The sequence below is a fragment of the Odocoileus virginianus genome, chromosome 7 (assembly GCF_023699985.2).
Source record: "Odocoileus virginianus isolate 20LAN1187 ecotype Illinois chromosome 7, Ovbor_1.2, whole genome shotgun sequence".
NCBI lineage: Eukaryota > Metazoa > Chordata > Mammalia > Artiodactyla > Cervidae > Odocoileus > Odocoileus virginianus.
In genome coordinates this window covers 66,217,226-66,244,541 of record NC_069680.1, presented here as the reverse complement: position 1 = coordinate 66,244,541, position 27,316 = coordinate 66,217,226, and the positions used below count along the sequence as shown (strand labels likewise).

Here is a 27,316-nt window from a genome sequence, read left to right as displayed (position 1 = left end):
TTTCTGAAAGTTTGGCACTCAGTTGGATGATATTTATATACAGGAGAGCAGAAAATAGTAAAACTCTTTTATATTTTTCTGGCATCTCATGCAGGATGCACTTCCAAAACAACAGGCAATTACATGCACTTGTCATTTCATTTCTGGTAGATGAAGGTTTACACATACCTTAATGCCAAAATCAACCCAGTCTTGTCACATTCCTGAGTAAGTAAGGAACCGGGTCACATCATCTTTGAAATTTTGTTCTTGGAAAATTAGCAAGTGACTTTGTAATTCCCTAATCCATTGATAAGCTGAGGTAGCCATCCACCAAGGGCAGAGAAGATAAAGTGAATGTGAACTTCTGTCTGCCTGTTCTATAAGGTGGAGGAGGAAGGTGGGTATGGTGGCTGGCATAGTGCTGGGGGTGCCACTTACTACATGCTTCACTTGGTAAAATTAATTTTCACCAAATGAGTGTATGAAGAAAATAAATGTCTCATGTCTGTATGGTTACGTACATCCTTAAAGAGGCAGCCATTTGGCCTAGCTGGGATGGTTTCCCACCCTCCCTAAATTGAAGATATGGTTGGGCCAAACTCAATCTAATATGTATTGAGATTTCAGTCTGAAACCCAAAGAAGCCAAAACTGCAAAAATCAGAAACCAAGTAGGCCACTCTCCTGTTTACTGTGCCCACATCTACGTTCTACCATGTGAAGTCTGTGTCAGGCACACTGGGAAGTTCAAGGGTCCACTCTAAATAGGTAGCATATGCATCAATCAAGACTATTTCAGTTGCAAGTAAAGTCTTCAGTATGGCTTAAACAAAAGGGGGAAATATATATATATACACATATATTGTGTATGTGTGCTCAGATGCTCAGTCATGTCCGACTCTCTGCAACCCTGTGGACTGTACCCTGCCAGTTCTCCTCTGTCCATGGGATTCTCCCAGGAAGAATCCTGCAGTAGGTTGCCATTTCCTCCTCTAGGGGGTCATCCTGACCAGGAATCAAACCTGTAGCTCTTGTATTGGCAGGGGAATTCTTTACCATTTGTGCCACCTAGGAAGCTGTGTATGTGTGTAGATACGTAAATATTTAATACATAATACAAAGTACATAACTATACACACATAAAATATCATTGTTTAACTCAACATTTTAAAAAACTGAGATCACAGCATCTGTCCCCATTACTTCATGGCAAATAGAAGAGGAAAAAGTGGAAGCAGTGACAGAGTTTATTTTCTTGGGATCCAAAATCACTGTGGACGGTGACTGTAGCCATGAGATTAAAAAACACTTGCTCCTTGGAAGGAAAGCTATGACAAACCTATACAGCATATTGAAAACAGAGACATCACTTTTCTGACAAAGGTCTGTATAATCAAAGCTATAGTTTTTTCAGTAGTCATGTATAGATGTTGGAGCATATAGAAGGCTGAGTGCCAAACAATTGATGCTTTCAAATTGTAGTGCTGAAGAAGACTCTTGAGAGTCTGTTGGACAACTAGAGATCAAACCAGTCAACCCTAAAGGAAATCATCCCTGAATATTCTTTGGCAGGATTGATGCTGAAGCTGAAGCTCCAGTACTTAGGCCACCTGATGTGAAGAGTTGACTCATTGGAAAAGACCCTGACGCTGGGAAAGATTGAAGGCAAAAGGAGAAGGGGGCAGCAGAGGATGAAATGGTTAGATAGCATCACTGACTCAATGGACATGAATTTTGAGCAAATTCCAGAAAACAGTGGAGGACAGGGAAGCCTGGTGTGCTGCAGTCCATGGGGTCACAAACAGTCAGACATGACTTAGCAACTGAACAACAACAGCAATCTCATTATTATGTATATAATATATATGAAATCTCTTTATATATATTATTCATTTTATATTATAATCTCATTTATAAGTGTATAAAATCTCATGTAGTAAAGAAATCCTGAGATCAGTTGGTTTTGGTTCTAGGGCTGGTTAATTCAGGCACTAAGGAAAATTATTCCTGTCCTTCAAACTTTTTATCACTGGCTTCAGCCAGCTCATTAAGCTGGCTTGTCCTTGGCTAGTTCCCACCCAAGTTACAAGGTGGCTGCTACAGTTCCCCTCACTACAGGCACAGAAGCAATGCCCAGTGGATAAAAGAGAATCTCTTCTCATGTGATTCTTTTTAAGGGCAAGGAAAGACTTCCTAAAGGCCCCAGGCAGATTTCCTCCCACTTTCTCTTGGCCAGAACCCAGGTTTAAGTCACTTACTGGCAAGAGAAGAAGTAATCAATTGGTTTAAGATAACAGTCAGGATAGGTTAAGATATGCTGTGGTAACAACCACAGCACAAACATCAACAAAACAAATCTCGGTGGCTTAAAGCAACAGATTGATTTTTCACTCAGAATGCTTTGTGTGTCTGGGTTATTTTCCAGGGTTGCTGCCCAGCCTTCATCTCCATGGTAACCCACAATTCTCACTGTTGCCACAGCCTGGGGAGAAGGATGGCAAGTCAAATACTTGTACCAGAAGTGATGATATGCATTGTTCTGCTTGTTTTTCATGGGCCAGAGCATTTCCTGTGTCACATGGTCATGTCTAACTTCTCAGAAGCACAGAGGTGCAATCTGTGTGGAGGGAACAGAAATCTGTGAGCAAGATCAATAACAGGTGTAGAGACTGGTTTTTAGGGATCTGTCAATGTGGGTTAGAATTATTTATAATGGTCTCATACTTTGTTCTTTTGAAAACAACTCATCAGAGTTTATTCTTGGAGTGTTAATTTTTAACCTATAAATAATACTTTTTTTTTTTTTTTTTTACTGTGTATATACACTGTACTCTCACTATTTCCAAGTTCTGCACATTTTTTATTTTTTCCTTTCCTCTCTTTTCTTCCCACTAGGGTTCACACCTCCAGGAATGGACCGATCCTCCCCAGATAACAGCCCGGTACATGGGATGTTACGCCAGCCCTCCATCACGACTGGTGTCAACATCCCCATCATCACTGAACTAGGTAGGAGTGAACGTCAGCTTTGGGTGGATTTTTCTGGTCCTCTCTTCCAACCATGCAGGATATGAGGAGGCTGGCCTGTCTCTTAGCTCTGTCACTGTGGTAGGCTCTAATGGTGTATTTTCTGGGGGGAGTAGGGGAAGACTGGAGAAGAGTATGGGTAGAACTATGGCAGATGACCCAGAGGAAAACTGATCTATCTTTCCTCTGAGATGAATAGACAGTTTCCTGCGTGCTGGTCACTGTTTGCAAAGGGGCATGAGGTGATGGGTTGGAGACTGAGGCATACATTCCGGAATGGGGAGGAAGGGAGGATAGGTATAGTCCAAGGGTTTTTGCCCAGTGATTCTCATTGAAAGCATCTGTGGGAGTTCCCTCCCCTGCGGGACAAAGCCTCAGGTCTAAGCCAATCCCATTTTGAGAACTGCATAGAAACACTGGCCTGATGTGTGATAAATTTACATTTAATATATTCTAGTTAAACTCTTCAGCTAAAAGGCATTTTCAGTGACTGTCACCCTGGTCCAAAAAAAAAAAATGACAGGGTTTTGAGGGCCATGATCATTGACCGGTGGGATCCAGCTTTTAACCTGGCTGTGGCATTTCCTGCTATTATTTGTGAATTTGCAAAACTGATACAAGGTCTCTTCCCCCGAAGATAAACACTTAACTATCTACGGTCCTGGGTCCCTTTACTTCAGAATGCTTTCTCTGTTATTCCCTCACTCTTTTCTTTTTCTGTACTTTCCTCCACTCCCTTTCCCCAACCCTAAATGCTGTATCCAATTAGCTAAACCTGGCAAGTTGCCTTTGGTATCAGTCAATCAGGAAAAAAACAGTGGGACGCACATTCTAATGATAACCGAACTGGGTAAGAAGCACTGTTTTCTTTCACATCAGTATCTCCTTTTGTTTGTGGTTGGTGTTTCCGACTATCACCAGCTTGTTTTTTATTTCACCGGCTGTAGCAGAACGGCTACCCCATGGCACTGCTTTGAATGTGTTTTATTTGTGGCTCTGGTTGGAATCGACTGTCTTGTTCTGGCCTTTCTTAATGATTTTTTTCCCCACACAGCATCAGTAAACCTTTGATCACACCCATCTGACCTGGCAGTTGTTTCCAAAGCATCTTTGCTCTAATTCATTTCCTTTAGCTTGGGCTTTTTTTTTTTTTTTTCCCCTATGTGTCCCCCTGCTCCTCCTCCCACCTTCTCCCTTCTTTTCCTCTTCCAACACACTGTCAGTTTGACTGACATGTCTTCGCAACTCTCAGAGGAAGTCAAAGGAGAAATATAAAAATTTTAAGATAAGAAATCTAAGATGGTGCCTTCCCTCCAGCTGTTTATTTTCCTTTATTCTGACTTTATTTGCCTTTTTTTTTCCCCCTACTTGGCCCTTTCTCAGAAGCTCTGGTTTCTGAAGCCATAAAAGCAGCGAGCTCCTAGGGGACCCTTTCTTACTAAAGCCAGGTCTTAAGAAAGGATGCAGAGGATGAGGTTAGCAGTCACCAAGGCCCAGCCCTGCACTCTGACCCCCACCCCACTGGCCTAGAGTCCTCTCTGGGAGATCCAGAGAGGACTCATCTAGAAGATGAAGGGCTCTGGTCATGACGGCATTTGTCAAACTTTTCCACAATTCCCTATGACTTGGTTAATAACTCAATGAAAAGCACCCATCAGCAGCAGGTCTCAGAACTAGGGATTGATCTTCTAGATAAAGACAGCAAGTGCTGTTCAGTGGAGGGTGAATTGAGAGGTAGGGAGCACCTGCCTTCAAATGGCTCACAAATGAAACTCACATGCCATTTTCTTGGCCCCAAAATATATTTCAAAATAAGAGAGCAGGCTTTTAACACAGTAATCTTGCTTGCCAAGTGTCTGGAAACAAAGGAATAAATTGTCCACCATTCAGCACTGTATTATTGTCGATGGAGCTATTTTTCAGGACAAATTCACTCAGGTCAAGGAGCAGCACACTATTTTATGTTTCTAACAGTAGGACAGGTGTCTTTTTCATGTTTAGAGAAGTTGGTTAAAAGCCTAGGGGTGGGTTGCTCTTCTCAGAACCTTAGGTAAGAGACCCAGGGAGCTTGTGTGGCCCAGACCTCTGGGTGGAAAATTCATGCAGACATCTCTGTCTCAGAAAAATTCAGCAGTGTTTCAAAATCATCATTGCCAGGAATTTGTCTGTTTGAAATTCATGCGCTGCCAAATAACTGGAATATCTTGATTTGCGACTAGTAGAAAAGAAAAGGTTTGATACCCCCAATCTGTCCAACAATTCAAGTATTCAGTTAGCATAATTGAGTACCCTAAAGGCTTTGTCCCTTACCAGATTTCTTTTATGAACTCAGAGAACCTTCCATGTGTTCACATCACCTTCACCCTCTGCCTTAAGACCAGTTTTTCTACTGGGCTTACCACTTTTGGCAGTTAGACCATCATCCTCTGACCACCTCACCTTCCTTATCCCCACAAATATTTACTGTCTACCTACTTATTCTGAGATGTCTTTGCATTGCACCAGGCCAGGTTCCAAAACACAAAAGGTGCCAACGTCAAACAAACTCGTTAAACTGGGTATTGTATCCCAGTCTTTGTGTACTTGAAGAGTCCCAATTGATGTTAGCAGGTCAAAGGGTTCTAGAAGGTCCACATGAAGGAAATCTGTTCGAAGCTCTTTAATCCATTTCTCAGTTGTATTTGATTACCAACTCTTGGGGGTGATTGTTTTCATCTCTTAGCACCCACATAATTATTGTTCTGTGAAATAGGTTTCAGGTAACACTGGCTAGGTAACCCAGAATGGTGCCTGGGATATTGAACCTGGGCTTGTGCCCCGGAGTTTTTTCCCCAAGATTTGAATCCTTAACTAGCTGACAATCTCCAGTCGTCTGCCAGGTCTAGAACCAAACCCTCCCCATCATCTTGAAAAGAGGTAACCAACAGATCCTTTAAGGAGGGTCCATGCACATGCCCTCCTCAGCTCTAATAATTAAAACCGCATCCCTCTGCATCTTGTTCCAAGTTCATATTTTCCCATTCACAAAGCAGTTTAGTCTTCTAAACTGTGACCCACAACATACTTCTGGCTAAATGGCAGGAGGAAAGGAAATGCTTCCATATGACGCTGGTAGGATCCTTGAGCAAGGCCTTCCTTGTGTCTTCTGAGAGGGGCGGAGGGAGGCTGGGAATTTTCATAATTTCATGAGATCACAAGAAAGGCCACTCTTTATCAAAATGCTGAACTGGGCTCACCAAGGAGAATCTCATAGGAACCTCCTAACAGCCTATCAGGAAAGTTGCTAATAGTCCCCCCAGAAACTAAGAAACTAAGGTGCAGAATGATAAAATGCTTTGCTCAAGAGAATTAGTGACAAAGGCTGAATTCAGAGTTCACTTGCTAGATCCTGGATTTTGCATTTTCACAAGCCTGTAACTTAAGTGCTGCTAAGACAATGGGGAGCCAGACATGATAAACTTTGGAAGAACAGAGAGCAAAAATTTTTCCCCATTAGGATCTTTCTCCAGGGAAACAGGATGGTGTCATTTAAAAATAATCCCATGCCCAGCCTTTTATCCTATTATCATTTATTCTGCTTCATATGATAAACAAACAAAAGTTTAAAAAAAAAGGAAAGTTCTCTCAGAAGTTCCTTTTGGAAAAAAAAAAATTAAAACAATAACTCTAGAAAAGAGAATTAGCTTTAGAAAGGATTCAGAAAAAGGAAACCTCATCTATTCTTTTCCTAAAAGCATGATAATTATTCCAGAAATCACGAGTGCTCATCTCCTTCCCCACCTCACACCCTCCCCCTCCCCATTACTTGCTCTGCAAAACTGATCATTTCTGAAGCCAAGATGGGAATGGAAATTAATTTGTCATTTAATTTTTAATAAGTTAAAGACGTCTCGGTGACACAACCAATCAGTCTGCACGTGCATGCCAGAGCAGTTCTTGAGGAATCCTCAGATGGAAATGAAATACAGCATCAAATGCTGTGTCTGCTTGAGCTGAAGCACGTAAAAGATTGAGCTGTTTAGAAGGGGAAAGGGAGAACGTGGGCGTCCCTATGCGCCTTGGGATGCAGAGCAAATCTCAGCCACAGCCCGAGACAGCCAGGGTACCTCCCACCTGGAGTCGCCTTTATACTGAACAGCATCTGTTGGATGTGGACCTGGATTCAGGGCTGGACACCAGGCCCTGCCCAGATCCACACCTGAGGCATAGTGGTGCCTGAGGGTGGATTCCTTGCTCGTTGCCTTTGCTATGCTCCTAACCTAGATGGCTTACTTTTCCTTGTGGCTAAACTTTCCATCCCAGCATGGCTCCTCATGGCTCCTCATCCTTGAAAGATATCCATGTCTCAAAGGACTTGGCTACCAAAAAACACTTCAACGTGTTTTTCGTCATGATCCTAAAGCTATACCAAAGAATTGACCAAAGCCAGTGCACCCTGGCTCCACCAGCTTGCCGTGGAGCATGTCCACTTGATGTCTCTGCTCTCCAGGTCTGGGAACCTTGCATCAGCACCTCAGAGCTGTCCATTGAGTCCCACTGACCCCTACCCCGAGCTCCATCGACAGCTTCTCCAATGCTTTTCTTTCCTTTTCAGCGACCTCAGTGTTTCTAAACCTGTAGCCTGTTCTCTCTCTGACTTTACTGCCCACATGTAGTTTTTCAAGCTAATTCCTACTTCATGCTCTTCCTAGTGAACGATACTAATGTTCAGTTTTTGGACCAAGACGATGACGATGACCCTGACACAGAACTGTACCTCACGCAGCCGTTTGCATGTGGGACAGCATTCGCCGTCAGCGTCCTGGATTCGCTCATGAGCGCAGTAAGTGGGGGACATAGGGGTTGGGGATGGGGTGCCTCCAGTGCATAAGGGGCATGGGCTGGAGCTTGAGCTACACTGGAGAGCAGAACCATGCAAACTCGCCATCTGGTAGGAGATGCTGTTGTTAATCTAACTAGTACACAGGTAAACACCTGATTATAAATTCTTGAAAGTGCAAGGAAGCTTGTGAGTAAATATAGGTGAGCACTTGACCCAGTCTCAGAACTAGAGAAAGATTTCCCCAAAGAAAGAATATGTATTTTATGTCAAGGTCTGAACAGTGGAGAGGGGAGCTTTTGTGGGGAAGAGTACCCCCCAAAGAAGGACAGCGAAGGGAAAGACCTGCTAGGGAGAGGGGAGCCTGCTGGGCTCACAGGAGATGGGAAAGCCTGGGTGACAGGGCCTGAGGGGGCGAAAGAGAGGGGAAGGCAGAGCTGGACCCATAGGACCTCAAAGCCCCTCTCCATGTTTTTGGTCTTTTTCTTAACAGCAGTGAAGAGGCACTGAAGGGCTTTAAGTTGGCAAGTGACGTGATCAGGTTTATGTCTTGGGGGACTGCCCAGGCAGGTGCGTGGAGGCTGGCTCAGGAGGCAGGATGGCCCCAGGAAGTCTGAGGAAGGGGCTGTCCTGCCCTGTGCAGTAGGATAGAGCCCGCAGAGCTGGAGGGAGGTGGATGCGTCTGAGTGGTGTTTGTCAGCAAAATCTGTAGGACTTGGGAACAGACTGAATGTGAGCAAGAGGCAGAAGGGGACAGAGTGTCAGAGTGTCAAGGATGACTCCTAGGTCACTGTCAGTCATGGAGACAGAGTTCTGGGAGAGGAGTGGGTGTGAGGCAAGGCCTGGCCGGGACTCTGCCACAGGGTAGGAGTGGACTGGTGGCAGAGAGAGGAGGGTGGGCTGGCCGAGGGATCCAGAGCATCTTCGGTTTCTTTTATAACTTGATGTACATCAAACAATCAAGGCATTTGTGTTTTCACTTGTGAGACCAGAATCAAATGACAAAAAGTAGGTCCCATCTTGGGACTTCCCTCGTGGTCCTGTGGCTTCAACTCTGCCCTCCCAATGCTGGGGGTCCTAGGTTCGATTCCTGGTCAGGGAACTAGCTCTCTCAGGTCACAACTCAGAGTTCTCATGCAGCAACTAAAGATCCCACATATCACAATTAAGACCCAGCATATCTAAATTAAAAAAAAAAAAAAGGTACCATCTTAAAGAAACCATCTTGAACTACAAAAGGCAAAGCAGACTAGAATGGGGATTATAAACTGTTCCGACTGAGTGGCTTTATTTGTTATATAGAAAAGTCTTCTTTTTGGAATTTTCAACTTCACCATTTGTAAAAATACAGACATAGCTAGATAAAAACTGACCTTTGGAGAATCCACACACATACACAAAAAAGAGTTTTATTGAACTCATTAAAACCGTAAACACAGCCCAGAGAGTTTTTATATACATACATTTCTTCAAGTGCTTAAGAAGGCTATTCTCCTGCATGTGTTAAACAACTGATGTGCTAATTATGCATTATTCTCATCTATTCATTAAAGCTAATCCCAGAAGGACCTCTATTTGAGGAAAGAAAAATCATAAAGCTTTTTAAGACTAATTTAAGTTATTCTATATTCCTGAATGTGGTCCAACTACAAGCATATCTTAGTAAAAAATCAGAATTATGCATTTAAAAATAAACATGAAACAACATTCATCTGAATTAAGGTCGACTGGGCTTCATGCCATCTCACCGCTTGCCAAGCCAAGGAGGAGAGACAGCAAGCGGTCCCTGGAGAAGGCCATCGTGGTTTCCCAGGGCTCATGACCTTTCTGATGGGGTGAGCATACTGAGCCTCATCTTTCTACCTGCCAGTGATGTTGGGCCCCATTTGGGCAAACTCCCCAAGCTGGCCAGAGGGCCTGATGGAAGCAGCAGGATATGCTCATTACGGTGCCATATTCTCTGTAACAGGCCATGCAGTCTCCACATCCAGTTACCAAGCAGATTTTGGTAACTCCTCAGAAGTTTCATTTTACTTCTGACCCTAATCAGACAGATTTCAGAAGACTGTTCTCACAAAAAGACGATGAAACCGTTTATAGTAGATTTTTTTCAGAACTATAAAATACTTGATCCAAATTTTTTCTTAAAAATCCAAATTTACAAAATTTTTCCTACAGATCAGACAGGCAGGATATTCCAGGTGAGACCGGCTACATAATTTGAAAGGCTACTTTTTCATAAGTTACTGAGAATGTCAAAATGATGGGAGCAGAGCCCTGAACCACATGAGGGGCTCTTCTGAGTGTGCACTTTGGGTGACAGTGCAGGCCACACACCCAGCAAACCAGCCCTGGTTGCAAGGAATGACACAGCAGAGCCCTGAACCACAGGAGGGGCTCTTCTGAGCATGCACGTTGGGTGACAGTGCAGGCCACACACCCAGCAAACCAGCCCTGGTTGCAAGGAATGACAGGTCTCAAGAACTTCACCTCTACACAGTCAAGGGGGCCCATGGTGGCCATGGGGTAGGAGGGGGAGCACACCTAGATTTGAGTTGCATTACTGTCTCTACAGCAGCACTAGTGAGTCAGTTCTTGGAAACTCAGCTGAGAAATCAAAGTGTGAAATTTTTAAAAAATCTGTCTCTAATCTCCTTTGAAATGCAAACTGAAATGTTTGACAGAGCATGGCTCAGGTGTGTGTGAATACAACAGCCTGCTAGCAAAGAGGCATTTCTGAATTCCAGCCCGGAAAGAACGGGTGTCAGGAATCTAGTAACGCCATTGTAATGATCAGCAGTAGCATAATTTATTGAGGGTCCAGAACTGTACAAAGCACTTCATTATTATTATTTTGGACAATATTATTTTAGGCAGTGATGTGAGTCAACCTGGTTTAAGTGTTGAGGCAACACCTATTTAATTGATCTACTGTTGTGACTTCTCAAATCATAAAACAGAATGCCTGTCCACTTATTCCAGGCTTTCTTTTCATTGTCTGGGATAAGCAAGTTCCACAGTGAGGCCTCAAATTGGATCAGGTTCCACAGACCCAATTGTATCTAGACCTTCTGATAACGGATTACTTTTGATTTCTTAGCCTTCCACCACAATTGTAATTTATGAAAAAAACAGGAGATTATCTAGTACCAAGGCAGTAACTGGAACATAAATCGAGAAAGTGAGAATCCAAACAGCAGAAGCCAGAGGTAAACTTCCATCTCAGGCACTGGCTCATGAGCAACATCACAACATCACACATATCTCTTTAGATGTCTATGATCTCCTTTTTCTAGCACTCCTCCCCAAATTGCCATTTAATCATGTGTCTAAACATTCCCTGAATATTGTCCCTTATAACTCAACTCCTGCTGCTTACTGCTTCATTTGTGAAAAAGAACAATGTTCTGATTCATCACATGCATTACCAGAACAGATAGCGATGTTACCAACATACCCTCCTGGCTTTCTCCTGTGAATCCACAGCAGAAACACATGATGAGAGGGAAAAAGTATACTTATGGATATATGCCTCTGAGAAGAAGATCACAAGAAATGTATTTCTCAGAATCATCCAGTTTGTTGCTCATACATACGTGAAAGATGAAAGGAAGCCTCTCGGTGAAACTGACACATGGATATTTAGATTTCTTTTTCACACAGCCCCTACTTTCCCCTAGCCTCACCTCAATCTGAGTTACCTGTCCTAGAAACAAAAAAATTACAGTCAGGGCCTCAGGAGCCAGACTGTTTGCATGTGGATCCCAGCACTGCCACTTACTGGTTGCATAGCCTTAACCTCTTTGTGTCTTATTTTTCTCATCTTTAAAATGGGACTACTAAATAGTACCTACCTCATAGGACGGCTTTCCTTGTGGCTCAGCTGGTAAAAAATCCACCTGCAATGTGGGATACCTGGGTTTGATCCCTGGGTTGGGAAGATCCCCTGGAGAAGAGAAAGACTACCCACTCCAGTATCCTGGCCTGAAGAATTCCATGGACTGTATGGTCCATGGGGTCGCAGTCAGACACAACTGAGCAACTTTCACTCACTCACTCAGCTCATAGGACTGTTGAGATGATTGAATGAGCTAAGGTTGTGAAGTGATTTGTTCATTGTTCAGTCGCTCAGTCATGTCTGACTCTCTGTGACCCCATGGACTGCAGCACGCCAGGCTTCCCTGCCCTTCACCATCTCCTGGAGCTTGCTCAAACTCATGTCCATTGAGTTGGTGATGCCATTCAACTATCTCATCCTCTGTTGCCCCCTTTTCCTTTTGCCTTCCATCTTTCCCAACATCAGAGTCTTTTCGAATGAGTCAGCTCTTCACATCAGGTAGCCAAAGTACTGGAGCTTCAGTTTCACCATCTTTCCTTCCAATGAGTATTCAGGATTGATTTCCTTTAGGATTGATTAATTTGATCTCCTTAGTATCCAAGGGACTCTCAAGAGTCTTCTCCAACTCTGCAGTTCAAAAGCATCAATTCTTCAGTGGTCAACCTTCTTTATGGTACAACTCTCAGATCCATACATGCCTACTGGAAAAACCATGTCTTTGACTAGACAGACTTTTGTTGGCAAAGTAGTCTCTGCTTTTTAATAAGCTGTCTAGGTTTGTTATAGCTTTTCTTCTAAGGAGCAGTTAGTTAGTTAAGTCGCTCAGTCATGTCCGACTCTTTGAGACTCCGTGGACTGTAGCCCCCCAGGCTCCTCTGTCCATGGGGTTCTCCAGGCAAGAATACTGGAGTGGGTTGCCATTTCCTTCTCCAAGGAGCAAGCGTCTTTTAATTTCATGGCTGCAATCACCATCTGCAGTGATTTTGGAGCCCCCCAAAATAAAGTCAGCCACTGTTTCCATTGTTTCCCCATCTATTTGCCATGAAGTGATGGAACCAAATGCCATGACCTTAGTTTTTTGAATGTTGAGTTTTAAGCCAACTTTTTCACTCTCCTCTTTCACCTTCATCAAGAGCCTCTTCAGTTCCTTTTCATTTTCTGCCATAAGGGTGGTGTCATCTGAATATCTGAAGTTATTGATATTTCTCCCAGCAATCTTGATTCCAGCTTGTGCTTTATCCAGCCCAGCATTTCACATGATGTACTCTGCATATAAGTTAAACAAGCAGGGTGACAATATACAGCCCTGATGTACTCCTTTCCCAATTTGGAACCAGTCCACTGTTCCATGTCTGGTTCTAACTGTTGCTTCTTGACCTGCATACAGGCTTCTCAGGAGGCAAGCAAGGTGGTCTAATATTCCCTTCTCTTGAAGAATTTTCCACAGTTTGTTGTGATCCACACAGTCAAAGGTTTTAGTGCAGTGCTTAGCACATGGCAAGCTCCATATGCATTTAGTGTTATGAATCAATACATTTCTGGGGACTTACTAAAGCCTGGGCACTGTTGTTCATGCTGAGGATCCAGTATCTGCCGGAAGAAGAAAGGTGAGGTCCCTTGCCCTCTTGGGGTTTGAACTGTCATTCTAGTGGTAGTCATACATGGTGCCAATAATTGTGTCAGTGGGTACCTGAATTATAGCAAATTGGGATAACTAGTGTGAAGAACACAAAATAGTGTGAATGGGTGTGGAGACCTACCCTGAAAAGCCAGAGGACTACAGCTGAGGGTGAGGATCGTTAGCTTTGTGAGGCAGAGAGCTGACCTCTCTGTTTGCCAGAAATAACTGAACATATGTTGCTAAGACTGGAGAATAGGACCTTCTGGAAGAGGGAACCACACGATTTACTTTGTTAACTGTACTTGCATGAAGGGCTGAACCCTTGAGGTGCGTTATGGAAAAGGCTGAGTTCTCAGGCGGCCCAGTGCCCTGTGATGTTAGTTACATAAACAAATTCCTCCTCCGTGGCTCTCCTCCTTGAACTCCATTCCAGAGTCACCAAGCAGACTGCCCACAAGAAGACAGGTAGCCCATGGTCCACCCTGTGGCAGGTGAGCCAGCACCACTGTAGGCATGATGGATGAGCTCAGAACACGCTACCGCTGTCATAATCAGGCCAGGCAGGGCTGGGATAGGAAAAAAAAAAAAAGATCAAATAGTTCTCATCCCTCATGAAAGAAAAATACTAAAAATAAAAATCTACACCATGAAAACTAGCAAATATAAAAAATGGCAGCTATGACATGGAAAATGACAATTTTAGAGCAATTATAAACGAAAGGCAAAGTGCCATTAAAGTTAAGGCAATGTTATTAAAAGATGTGTTAATTTTCAGTTAAATTTTCTATAAAAGACCAATTAGTTTAAAAGGCTTGACAGCATTAACTGTGAAACATAAGCTCTGGTAATTATACTTTAAAAAAATTAAAAAAAAAATAGAAAGATGCTCCAGCATGTTGGAGGCACGGGCGCAGGGGGACCTCCATGAAACGGGCTAGATGGCGCTGCAGGCTCAGATTTTCCTGTTGTAACCCGCCAGTCCTTTCTCCAGCATTTCTAGGTTTATTCAGTCTACCTAGAGATCCTCAGAATCCCCAAACTTTAGAGGCTAAGGGGCCACTCGTGTGATCTGGGCTAGCTGATACTGGAACTGAGAATGCAGAGAGAAAGGAATGTTCTAAACTGGTTGCATTGTCAGCTGGTTGTTCTTTTTATAAGCTGCCCTTTATTGAGTATTTGATGGGCTTCCCTGGTGGCGCAGTGGTAAAGAATCCGCCTGCCAATGCAGAAGACACAAAAAAGACTTGAGTCTGATCCCTGGGTCGAGAAGATCCCCTGGAGGAGGGCATGGAACCCACTCCAGTATTCTTGCCTGGAAAATCCCATGGACAGAGGAGCCTGGTGGGCTGGAATCCAGAGGGTTGCAAAGAGTCAGACATGACTGAGCACAGTGAAAATTTGTTGTTCATTAAAATTACACAAAGTATCTCATTTAACACTATCCAATAATCTGGGTTTGTTTGTTTATTTTTAATCCCTTTTATATGGATAAGGAATCCAAAACCCAGAAAAGTTAGGTAACTTTCCTATTGTCATAGCTATTGCAAGGGATTTTAAATAATAGCAACTAAATTCTGAAGTCTGTACACAGATCTAGGGGTACCATGTTGCCATACTTAGGTGAAAGTCTGCCCAGACCACACGTGGAATCTGGACCTTGGCACTGGGAAGAGGGACTCCCATATTACTCAGATTACACCAGTGTCTGGATCCCAGGCACTGAGCAGAACCCTGGAGAATTCTGTTCTCTTTAGCACCCCCAAAAACATGTGACACAGGAACAGCCTTTGCAAAGGCTTCTGCCGAAAATGAGGGCTTCCCTGATAGCTCAGTTGGTAAAGAATCCGCCTGCAATGCAGGAGACCCTGGTTCGATTCCTGGGTTGGGAAGATCTGCTGGAGAAGGGATAAGCTACTCACTCCAGTATTCTTGGGCTTTCCTTGTAGCTCAGCTGGTAAAGAATCCACCTGCAATGTGGGAGACCTGGGTTCGATCCCTGGGTTGGGAAGTTCCCTGAAGAAGGGAAAGGCTACCCACTCCAGTATTCTGGCCTGGAGAATTCCCTGGACTGTATCGTCCATTGGGTCGCAAAGAGTAGGACACGACTGAGCAACTTTCACTTCACTTCACTTCACTTCTGCTGAAAGTGGTTTCCCTGAAAGCTCAGTTGGTAAAGAATCTGCCTGCAATGCAGGAGGCCCTAGTTCGATTCCTGGGTTAGGAAGATCCGCTGGAGAAGGGATAAGCTCCAGTATTCTTGGGCTTCCTTCATGGCTCAGACAGTAAAGAATCCGCCTGCAATGCAGGAGACCTGGCTTTGATCCCTGGGATGGGAATATCCCGTGGAGAAGGGGAAGGCTACCCACTCCAATATTCTGGCCTGGAGGATTTCAAGGACTGTATGGTCCATAGGGTCGCTTTTCAGGTCGGACCTGAAAACATTCCTGGAGACTAGTCCTGCCAGGTTTGGAGATTCTATGCCTGACTTCCTCACAAGGCTTCTAGCACAACTATAGTGAAGAGGGCCATGGCAGGGCACAGAAAAGACTAGGAGGACAAAAGCTTAGGAGGCAAAGGAACACACCTATGTGTTACAGAATTCTGTGTTTCTTCCATCTGGTGTGTCTGTTAACCAAGGAAAGAGTGGTGCCCTCCGGGTCAGGTGGGCTTGTTCAGAGAGGTTTGTTCTAGCTGCCACGTGCTCTTTGATAACTGGCATTTGAAGTCCTAGCACCTGATTTGCCCTCGTGATGCTTAAACTGTCACTTCCGAAGCAGAAAGCACTGGATGGAATGCTTAATTGCAGACCTGCCTATGTTCTGTGAATGGTACCCCAGCCCTATAAAGAAATTTGCCCCCCAAAATGACTGGACATCCTTTATCAGGGGAAGCATTGTCTTTCCACCAAGTTGTATCAGATCACAAAGAGACCTTGAAACGTGCTCAGAGCACACCTGTATGTAATGTTAGAGGACTTCTCTGCAGCTGAATACTGAGGCACCAAAATGGGAGCAAGAGTGCATTCTGACAGGCATCATTATACTCCGTCACAGCAGAAACCTATAGCTCTGCTCCTTGATGCCTGTATGAAAAAATCTAGGAGAGAGATCTGGGATACTCAGGGGCCAGAGAATTGTGTTCAGTGTTGTGAGTGGTTCTAGAATTGTACAGGGACCTCTGAAACCCTCTGACCCACCCTGAAATTATACCCCTTGATGGGTAATTTTGAAAGTGACACACTTTTGGAATAGCATACAATTTCAGTCCAAACCAAGAGCCAGGGATTAGTAGGTGCTCAATAAATGTCAGTGACTGATTGATCAAAAAGATTAAGCTGTTTCAGTGTAACTGATTTCAGCACAGAAAGGGAAACACTTTAAGGTCAAATCTTAAAGATTTGACAAAACAATAACCTTTCATGTTGACCTTCCTGACTTATTGTTGCAGAGCAGAACTCAGAGTGTTCTTTGTTTAAGAACCATCCGCTGTTTTCCTTAGAAAATGAATTCATGGTCCATGGGAAACTTTAGAAAGTGCAGATATATATAAAGAAGAAAATTTAAATAAACCATATTCCCAACACACAAAGATCAGCCTGGCTAGTATTTTGGTATATTTCCTTCCAGATGGTTAGATAAATATGGAATCATCCAGTTTTATATCTTGGGTTTTTTTTCTTTTCAGAGTTAGTATTTTTATCAGAGTATCTAATCATGTCATTTTCCTGGGAATCATTGTAAGATCTCCATGTAGGACTTCCCGAGACTCAAACATATGGATGTTCCAGAATCTTGTTAAAAATTATCTATTGTGGGGCATTTCAGTTTTTAATCATTTTTATTATAAAAATAACTAACCCTGTGATAAGTATTATTGTACATAAATCTTTGAGTAAGAGGAAACTTATTACCTTGAGGTAAACTTACTGGGTTTTAAACAAATATGAACATATTTAAAACTCTTGGTATCTATTGCCAGATTATCCCCCAGAAACAATTTTACAAGTTGCACACATGCCATCTCTTGCACTTTGGTGAGCAGTGACTATCATCTTCCTTAGGGGGTCCTTCAGTTGTGTTGGTGGTAGTTCTGAAGTATCTGTAATTTTAACTTATGTGTATAGCCATGTAAATGCATATGGTCTTTGGTGAATTCTTCTGTAGATTTTATGCCTAAAAACTGCTTGCTGAACAAAGGAAGTCATCAGGTATCCTGTCAGTGTGTTAGTCACTCAGTTGTGTCCGACTCTTTGTGACCCCATGAACTGTAGCCCACCAGGCAGGCTCCTCTGTCCATGGAATTTCCCTGAGATAGGTTAAATATTCAGCTATATTTTCACCAGGTTGTTTGTGGCTATATTTTTTTGCCTTTAACTATTTTATAACATTTACCTCCTTCCCCCCAACTTTATTGAGATATCATTGATTTATATTATTGAGTTATAACATTATAACATGTTTAAGGTGTACAGTGATATATGTATATATTGTGAAGTGATTACAACAGTGAAGTTAGTTAATACATCCATTACCTCACAGTTACAGTTTTTTCTTGCTGTTGCTGAGAACTGTAAAAATCTACTCTCTTAAGCAGTTTTCAAATATATAGTGCAGTATTGTTCACTTTATGCACTGTGTTACAGGGCGTCATATCTCCAGAATTTATTAATTATATCCTATGACCACCTTCACCCATTTCTCCCAACCCCCACATCCTGCCCCTGGCATCAACCAGTCTGTTCTCTGTTTCTATAGGATCGGTTTTTTTTAGATTTCACAAATAAGTGAGAGTATAAATTATATTTCTCTGACTTGTTTCACTTAGCTTCATGCTCTCAGAATTCATCCATGTTGTTGCATAGGGCAAGATTTCCTTCTTTTACAGCTAAATATTCCATTGTGTATGTATATGCCACATTTTCTTTATCAATGCATCTCTCAGGGGACACTTAGATTGTTTCCATGTCTTAGCTATTGTAAATAATGCCGCAGTGAACATAGGGGTGAAAAAGATATCTCTTTGAGATAGTTATTTCTTCTGTGGATATATACCCAGAAGTGGAATTGCTTGGTCATATGGTAGCTATATTTGTAATTTCTCAAGGAACCAGCATACTGTTTTCCATAGTGGCTGTATCAGCTTACATTCCCACTAGCAGTTTACAAAGGTTTCCTTTTCTTCACAACCTTACCAACACTTACTTCTCATATTTTTGACAGTAGTCATTCTAACAGGTGTGAGATGGTATCTTACCATGGTTTTGATTTGCATTTTCCTGATGACTAGTGATGTTGAACATCTTTTATAAAGTACCTGTTGGTTATTTTCTTTGGAAAAATGTTTATTCAGTTCCTTTGTCCATTTTTTAATCGAATTTTGGGAGGTTTTTTTTTTTTTTTTTTGCTACTGAGTTGTATAAATTCCATTTGCTTCCTTTCTTAGAAATTTAAGTAAATGTATTTTCATAGTAGGAAATATATAAAATGAATTATAGGAAAAAATGAAAATAAATCAGAATTCTGTTACCAGGAATTAATTTCCATGTAAAATTTTGGGGTAATAAATATTTAGTATTTACATAATATTAAATACTTTTATATGACTATATATCTTTGGAGGTTTGCACTTTTAACATGCGTTTTAGATCTTAGTGATTTTTGGATCCTGCTTTTTTAATATATTTTAATATTATGTCATGTAATTGTTACCATGCCATTAAATATTCTCTGAAAGCGTACTATTAATATCTGTACAATGTAAGTCACATAAGTATATCATTACTTACTTAATCATTGCCATATTGTTGAAAAAAATTTTCCAGATAGCAGATTTCCCCTAAATCGTTTGTTGAGTAAATGTCCCTTCTCCATGGTGTGTCATGCTTTCCTTATTGTATTAAGAAATGGAACAGCAAACTTTTTTTATAAAGGGCCAGATGATGAATATTTTAGGCTTTTGAGAACCATACAGACTCTGTTGACAATACTCAATTCTGCCATTATAGCACAAAAACCATTGGTAAACAAGTGGGCATGTGTGCATCTCAATAAAACTTTACTAAAAAAACAAAAACAAAAAACGGGTGGCAATCTAGATTTTTCCCACGGCCTTGATTTGCCAACTCCTGTTTTAAGGTCTTATAACTACTAGAGTATGGTTCTCAATACTTTGAAGGACAGTTTCATAAACTGTTTCCAGAGGAAATTTAGCATAATTTTATCAAGTTTAAAAACATATCAATTCACTAAATATCCTCTTGCTACTTCATTAATTGATGCTTTATTATTTCAACCTTCTATTTTTCTCAGATAAAAAAGAACAACAAAAAAACAATTATTTTAATGCTTAGAATTATTATTTGACTTTCTTTCATATTTAATGATAAAAGCATTTAAAGTTCTGAATTTGTCTCTGTAGCTTTGGCCTCAATCCATGACGTTTTTGTGTGTTATTTTCAAATAGTCTTTAATTGTTAAATACTCTATATTCTTGAGTTTTATTTCCGTCTTGACCTGTAATTATTTAGGATACATTTAAAGAACTTTGAAGTATTGGGTTATTTACTTTTCTTTCTACTATTATGTTTATTTTTTAAATATAGGCCATACATCTTATATTTTAGTATGTATATTGAGATTTTATACTTTGGGCCATTGAGCATGATTTGTTAGTGTTACTTGGAAGCTAACTAAAAATGTTATGAAGTTTAGCACAAAGATACTAAATGCCCATATTATATCCTTCATTTCCTTATACTTTTGGTCTATTTGAGCTGTGAAAACAAGAAACACAATGATATTTCACATATCACTTTTACATATGACTCTCAGTCCATATTTATTTTACTATAATGGTTAATTAGTTTTGTTGTCTATATTTTAGTTATAATTTCTCCATAAATAAGTTATATATTTTTTATAAATTTTAACTATGAACATGTTAATTTGATAATAAAGTTTTTAAAAAATTTCCCTTTAAATATACTTTCATTTTCTCTGTGTGTATGTCTGTGTGTGTGTTTTCCTGTCTTTGAAGATACCAGAGTTTGATTTTGATTTTGGTTTTTGAACAAGTTTGAGAACTTTGCCATTTTATCAAATCATTTAGCTCATTTATGTTTAGTTATATAATCTATGATGCTAAAATTTGCATTATACTTTCTGCTTCAATAATTGTGTCCTGTATTATTTATCCTTGGGCATTGGTCTATTTCTGTATGCTTATTTTCTCTAGTGATGTGTAAATTAAACATTCTGTTTTTAACTCTAGTTAGTGGATACCAGATACTCTATAAATGTACTTGAAGCTACATTTTATTCATATTATTATCTAGAAAAATTTAGTAGCTCTTGATTTCTTCCTCTATAAGATCAGGGAATTTACATGTGTCTTTACTTCCATTCTCCTTTCTCCTACCTCATTTTTCTGACTTTTAAAAATGACTTAATGTTACTGATAGGTAATTTTATGTCGTATTTTTTTCTTTCAAGAATTACTTTTGACATTCACGTTGTTTGATAATAATATATCCTTTAAAATTCCATGTTTTAATATATTTCACCAGTATTTTAAAATAAAATTTGCTCACTTTTGCCCATTTTTAAATTTGGGTTACTTTTCTCTATGTTGTTGAACGGTAACACTTTTCAATATATACTCTGGTTGCTAGGTCCTTCTGGGGTAAACGGCTTGTAAATACTCTCTCTTCTCTAGGTTTCTTTTCACTTTCTGGATGGTGTACTTTGTGCACAGACAGTTCTCATTCTGATTAAATTTAATTTTCCTATTTTTTTTCTTTTGTTGCCTATGCTTTGGGTGTCATATTTAAGAATCAGTTTTCAGATCCAAATCATAATGCTTCTGTGTTTTCTTCTAAGTGTTTCATTGTTTTACCTTTTATATTCAGGTGTTTAATCCATTTTGAATCAGTTTTTGCATAGGATGTGAAGTAGGGATACAAATTTATTCTTCTGAATGTGGATACCCAGCTGTGGCAGCAATATTTGATTAAGGGTCTATATTCTTCCTCTGTAGAATGATCTTGGAGCCTTTGTTGAAAAATCAATTGACACAAAGCATATGAGTTTATCTTTGGATTCTCAATTTGATTCCACTGGTCCATAAGTCTATCCTTAGGGCAATGCCATACTCTCTTGCTTATAGTAGCTTTGTGGTGTGCTTCAAAATCAGGAAGTGTGAGTCCTCCAATTTTGTTTTTCCTTTTCAAGATGGTTTGGTTATTTAGGGCTCCTTGCAATTTCACAAGAATTTTAAAATGAGCTTCATTTCTATAAAAATGGTCTTTGGGATTTTGATAGCAATTGCAATAAATCTATAGATTGTTTTGGAGAATATTGCTGTCTTAAGAATAGTAAATCTTACAATCTAAGAACTTAAGATGTCTTTCCAATTATTTAGATTTTCTTTATTTCAACAATATTTTGTAGTTTCCAGTGTACTAATCTTATACCTCCTTGGTTAAATTTATTCCTCAGTATTTTATTCTTTGTGATGCTATTGTAATAAGAATTGTTTTCTTAATTTCATTTTTATGTTTTTCATTGCATGTGCCCAGATACACAAATGATTGGTTTTGTATTCTGCAATCTTAGTGAATTCATTTATTACTGAGAATATCATTTCAGTGGATTCTTTAGGATTTTCTATATACAAGATCATGTCTTCTGTGAATAGAGATAATTTTTCTTCTTCAGTTTTTATATAGATACGTTTATTTCCTTCTAGCCCTGGCTAAGACCTCCAGTGCTTTGCTTAATAGAAGTGGTGAGAGCTGGCTTCTTTGTCTTGTTGCTAATCTAAAAGGAAAGCTTCCAATCTTTCACCTATAAGTCTGATGTTTTAATATATGTCCTTTTTCAGATTGAGGAAATTCCCTTCCTTTTCTAGTTTTTTTAGTGTGTTTATCATGAAAAAGCATTGGATCCTTCTCAGGCATTTTTAAATTATATTTTTTAATTTCAATATCTTACATTTTAAAAGAATTGAATAAGTTGTATGAAGTCAGCTTTCTTATCATCTGATCTTTTGTTTGTTAGAGATACTCACAATTTTTTTAATTGATTTTGATTCTAAAACATATGCTTCCTAAATTTTTCTTCTACTTCTTCCAGTAAATATTAAAAAAAAATATTTATATTAGCTGTTTCTCTCTGTACATTTGAGCAAGACAGACTCTGTTTTTCACCATGAGGTCATTAATGTTCTGCCGTCCACACTTCGTGCCGGCGAACTCCTCCCTGGGTGTTGATCTAGAAGGGTAATTATAGCACAAAGGCCTTGGTCAAAGTTCTGCGTCTGGCACTCCCTCATTTAATGTGCCACAGAGCTGAGGTCAGGGGAGGGGGCTTCTGTTTCTGACGATGGTCTGTTGAACTATAGAGAAGACAATTTGCCTCTGAAGACTTTGGGCAATGTTTTTATATGTGTGCCCTGAACCAGTTTCCATGACAGCTCACCTATGGTGGCCCACATGTCTCTGGTCACAGCTCGGCATGCAGTCTGCACTGACCCTGGCTGGGTCTTCGCTCGGTCTAAATGGAATCTTAGCGTGGAGGCAGCCTGAGCAGTGCAGATGCCAGGGTAAAATGAATGGCCTTGGTTGCAACCCCACCCCACTCCCCCACCCCCCCAAAAAAAGCCAGAAAAGACTTCTTGAAAGAGAAAATTGGTCATGAATTAACTTGTCTTTTCATCAACAAAGGCCCAAGTTTCTTTTTTAAATTTTTTATTTTGTATTGGGGTAGAGCCGACTGACAGTGTTGTGAAGATTTCAGGTGAACAGCAGAGGGACTCTGCCATACATTGATGCGTGTTTGTTCTTCTCCAAACTCCTCTCTCATCCAGGCTGCCATATAACATTGAGCAGAGTTCCACGTACTGAACAGTAGGTAATGAAGGCCTGAGTTTCTGATATCAGTCCAGAAAGTATTTCTCTGTGCTCCCTGTGCACAAAACACTTTTCTAAATGCCTCACACGTATCAGTTATATAATCCTTGTAACCCACTCTATTATAGTTTACAGATATGACACTGAGGCACAAAAATGAGAAATAACTTTCCAGAGTCATGCATCTACTAAGTGGCGAGGTCAGCCCTGAGCCCCTAGCCCGCCTCTCACCCCTTAATCACAGCAGCAATGGTCCCTCCTATATTTGTTCTTTCAGCTTCTCTGCCCTCCCCCGCGGGGCATCTAAGCTCTGGCAGATGATACCTTCTCCTTAGGGCCTGACTGGTTCTGAATCACATTCCTAGTTTCCTGTTGCTGTTGAAATTTTGTATCACTTTGGGTGCTTTTGTGAGTACTTCAATAACCTAGGGATTCTAGCCTCACTAGCAGCTACCATTTTAACTCAGAAGTCCTCCTGGAATTCTTTGCATATAAACTTGATCTTAATGATGGTGCTTATTTTACGGATGAGAAAATCAAAGCCCAGAATGATTAGGCAACCTCCCTCGAGACATAGAACTATGATGGCCAAGCTGTAGCGAACTCATCCTTTACCTGGTTTGTTACCCACTAGATTTTTGCCAGGTGAACTGTCCAAAAAACTGCTGAAATAAAAATGCAGCTGTCTTGCCTAACCTGCTTCAAAAGGTCCATCCATCCTCAAAAGCCACAGGCAAACTTTAGCTTGATATTATTTAGCCTGTTTGATTTCTTCTTACACTGGAAAATGGAAAACAGACCCTTAACTGAGATTTTCCTCGAATTAGGCTGTGTGAAAAATGCCTTTTTGAGCTCTTTTATTTGACATCCTATTAATTTTTTAAAACTCCTATTGTTTTGTTCCTGACAGACCTGTTATGTTTCAGATGTGAGACAAATGTACACATCGAGGGAAACTTCCTTAATAAGCTATATTTGCCTCAGACCATAGAGGTTACTTAAAAACAAAAATACCAGGGTATCCACCTTGTCATACATTTATCTGGCATATTTAGTTGATAGAAACTTCTGGTTTAGCCTGTTATCAAAGTATGTGATAAATCGTCGAATGCATGGCCTTAATGATGCTCTTGGCATCTCATTCTAAAGAGAGAAGTTCTACCATTGTTGGGGGAAGCAGCTTCCTGGCACGTGGGTTGCAGAAACTCAGAGGCCGTCCTGCCTGGGTCTGGCTGCATTTTATTACATACGCCCAGAATCCCTTAGCAAGCAGGGGAGGAATCCGTATTTACATCCCTACTAGCACCAATTATGGTAAACACTAACCATTTTGACTTTAGCCCTTAAATAAAAATCCACAGAATTTCAGGTTTTAAAGTCAGCTTTCATGGCAGAACCAAGTAGGAGAGAAAAGAATGGAATAATTGGAGGCTGCTGTCTTTTCACTTCCCACATAAAACTATTTGAAGAGACAGACCAGAACTTTAAACAGGAGACATCAAGAAAAGTTGTAATTTGAATGTCGGTTGTCTTGACTTTAGGGTGTGTGTGCTTAAAGGACTTTGCTCCCATCTCTTCCCAGACATACTTCAATGACAACATCCTTACCCTGATACGGACCCTGGTGACCGGAGGAGCCACACCAGAGCTGGAGGCTTTGATTGCCGAGGAGAATGCACTGCGCGGGGGCTATAGCACCCCCCAGACGCTGGCCAACAGGGACCGCTGCCGTGTGGCCCAGTTAGCGCTGTTGGACGGGCCCTTTGCGGACCTGGGGGTGAGTTCAGGGGGCAGAGGGCACCTGAGCCTGTTACTTAGAAAATGGCCAGATCTGAATGTGTCAGGCTAGACCTCTGCCTTTGGTTCTTTCCACATGAAAAGAGCTGTCAGAGGTGATGCTTATGGTTTACTGTGTATCAGTCACTGTGCTTTACATGGATTCATTCATTTAATTCCCACGGTGACCCTTTGGCATAGGTTCTCTTATCAGATGTTCTAAGGAAACTGGGGCTCAGAGAAACTGAGGACTGGCCCTATCAGGGAATTTGCACCAGGGATGTTGGCTTCAGAGTCCATGGGCTTACTGACTCTCCTAGAGTATCTTCTGCCACAAGATGGGAGGCATCAGCTGGTTTCAGATGCACACAAGTTAGAGAACCCATTCTGCAGGTCTTAGCATGGCTCAGGGCTACTTAACCCCAACTCTACATTAATTGGTCTGCCAGAGTGCCTGAAGCAAGCTGGAATGTGGAGCCCAAAGGGAGGCATGGGTCACCCCTGGAGCAAGGAGCGGGGCTAGGGGAGAGTGACTATCTCCAGCCTCAAAATTAGGAGACCTCAGTCTGGAATTAGAGACATAACGGATCCACATGAGATGCTATTGGTTGGGCCAGTGGGTCTATAGAGGCACATAATAAGCTATGGTGTTCTGAAAACCACTAATGTCAGGGTCAGGCCCAGAGTCCTGGCCATCAGTGTTTTTCAAAAGCTCCTGTGAACTTTTATATCTCTGGAAGAGGGCATGGCAACCCATTCCAGTATTCTTGACTCGAGAATCCCATGGACAGAGGAGCCTGGTGGGCTATACAGTCCATAGTGTCATAAAGAATCAGACAGGACTGAAGTGACTTAGCACACATGCACGTGGACTATTAATTCTGAATGTGGACTCAGTCACTCCCCCACTGCCCTCCCTGCTGCAGAGGTGACCCGTGCCTCCCTTTGGGTTCCACACACCAGCCTGCTTCAGGCACTTTGGCAGAAGTATGTAGTCTTAATTGACCCTTATTCCCAGCCCAACTCCATGAATATATTCAAGGGCTGGAACCAGCAGTCTTAAGAGCCAGTAAGCCTAGTGTATGAACAGTACTGCCTGCCACCCAGAAAGTCCAAATAGTAGAGAAGGAGCCAAGGAAAGGGTCACTTTCTCCATGTTTTCTGAAACTATGATGCTAATTTGCACCGTGTTTTAGCTTGGTGAGGGACAAAAATCTATGTTAGACTTAGAGCTTCTTTAAAAGGTCATCTCCATAGCTAGTGGCTCTTTTTATCTATCATTTACTCACTGGTATACCTCAGTGGTAAAGAATCTGCCTTCCAATGCCGGAGATGTGGGTTCAATCCCAGGGTTGAGAAGATCCCCTGGAGAAGGAAATGGCAACCCACTCCGGTATTTTTGCCTGAGAAAACTCCATGGACAGAGGAGCCTGGCGGGCTACAGACCATGGGGTAGCAAAAGAGTCGGATATGACTTAGTAACTAAACAACACTTTAAAAGAATAAAGACTTTAAATAATGGTAAGATCTGGCTCCAGTTGTGTTCTCTAGGATGAGGCCCATCTGGCAGTTTCAGTAACAGGAAGGACAGATGCAATCAGTTTATTCCCAATGAAGTCAGCCCTTGGTGCCCTTCCTGAATTAATACCTGAAGCTAGCTGGCTGCAGGAAGCCAATGCTTCTGGGTGAGTTTGCTTTCACATTCCTCATCTGGCCCCAGTTGGAAAGCAACTGTGAACTGATTAGAACTGTGAATCCCAGTTATTCAGCCTGCAGACCTCCGGCTCCTGGGGAAACACATTCTCTTCCACCCTTGCCATCTCCGAGGTCTGTAAATTGTGCTTTTCACACAGTCCTTCTCTGAAAGAGCCTGTCACCATAGTGCCTGGTGGGGGCTTTTCTTCTGGTAGTAATTTTAATTATCACTTGAGCAGTTTTGACAACACGATCAGATCACTGTGGTTGCAACTGAGCTGGGGCTAAACATCATCACCATTTTGCAGAGCTGATTTCTTCTCCTTAGCCGAACAGACATCTGAGACCTTCAAGCTTATATCATACCTTAAAGAAAGGAGAGGCACCAGCTCCTTAGAGCTCTCATTGCTGCAGATGGAAAACTGGAGAGAACCAGAGGAAAACCCATTCTTATTTGATCCCAAAAAGTCACCAACATTGGGGTGTAGGCTATAAAGCACATTTAACTTCTTCAGCCACTGTTCCTCAGCGCAGACCCTCCGACTCAGGAGACACTAATATGAGCTTTCATGAAAAGGCCCTTCCCACCCACCCCCAGGACCTTTACTTTCAGGCAAATAAAAATGATTCTTCTCTCTGTTCTTTTGTTGTC

At 41.4% G+C, this 27,316-nt stretch overlaps 1 protein-coding gene across 29 annotated transcripts in view; it reads left to right on the top strand.

Moving 5' to 3' along the window:
- Positions 1 to 27,316, top strand: part of KCNMA1 (potassium calcium-activated channel subfamily M alpha 1) — a 752,676-nt gene that overhangs the window by 707,089 nt on the left and 18,271 nt on the right. For 16 of the 29 annotated variants that reach the window (XM_070470896.1, XM_070470895.1, XM_070470912.1 and 13 more), the window contains 3 exons: positions 2,877 to 2,990; positions 7,700 to 7,830; positions 24,776 to 24,970. In XM_070470896.1, coding sequence (XP_070326997.1) covers positions 2,877 to 2,990; positions 7,700 to 7,830; positions 24,776 to 24,970 — 440 coding nt within the window. Of the gene's footprint in view, positions 1 to 2,876; positions 2,991 to 3,777; positions 3,859 to 7,699; positions 7,831 to 24,775; positions 24,971 to 27,316 lie in introns of all 29 variants that reach the window. The other 13 variants (XM_070470892.1, XM_070470891.1, XM_070470894.1 and 10 more) reach the window with 1 other exon arrangement.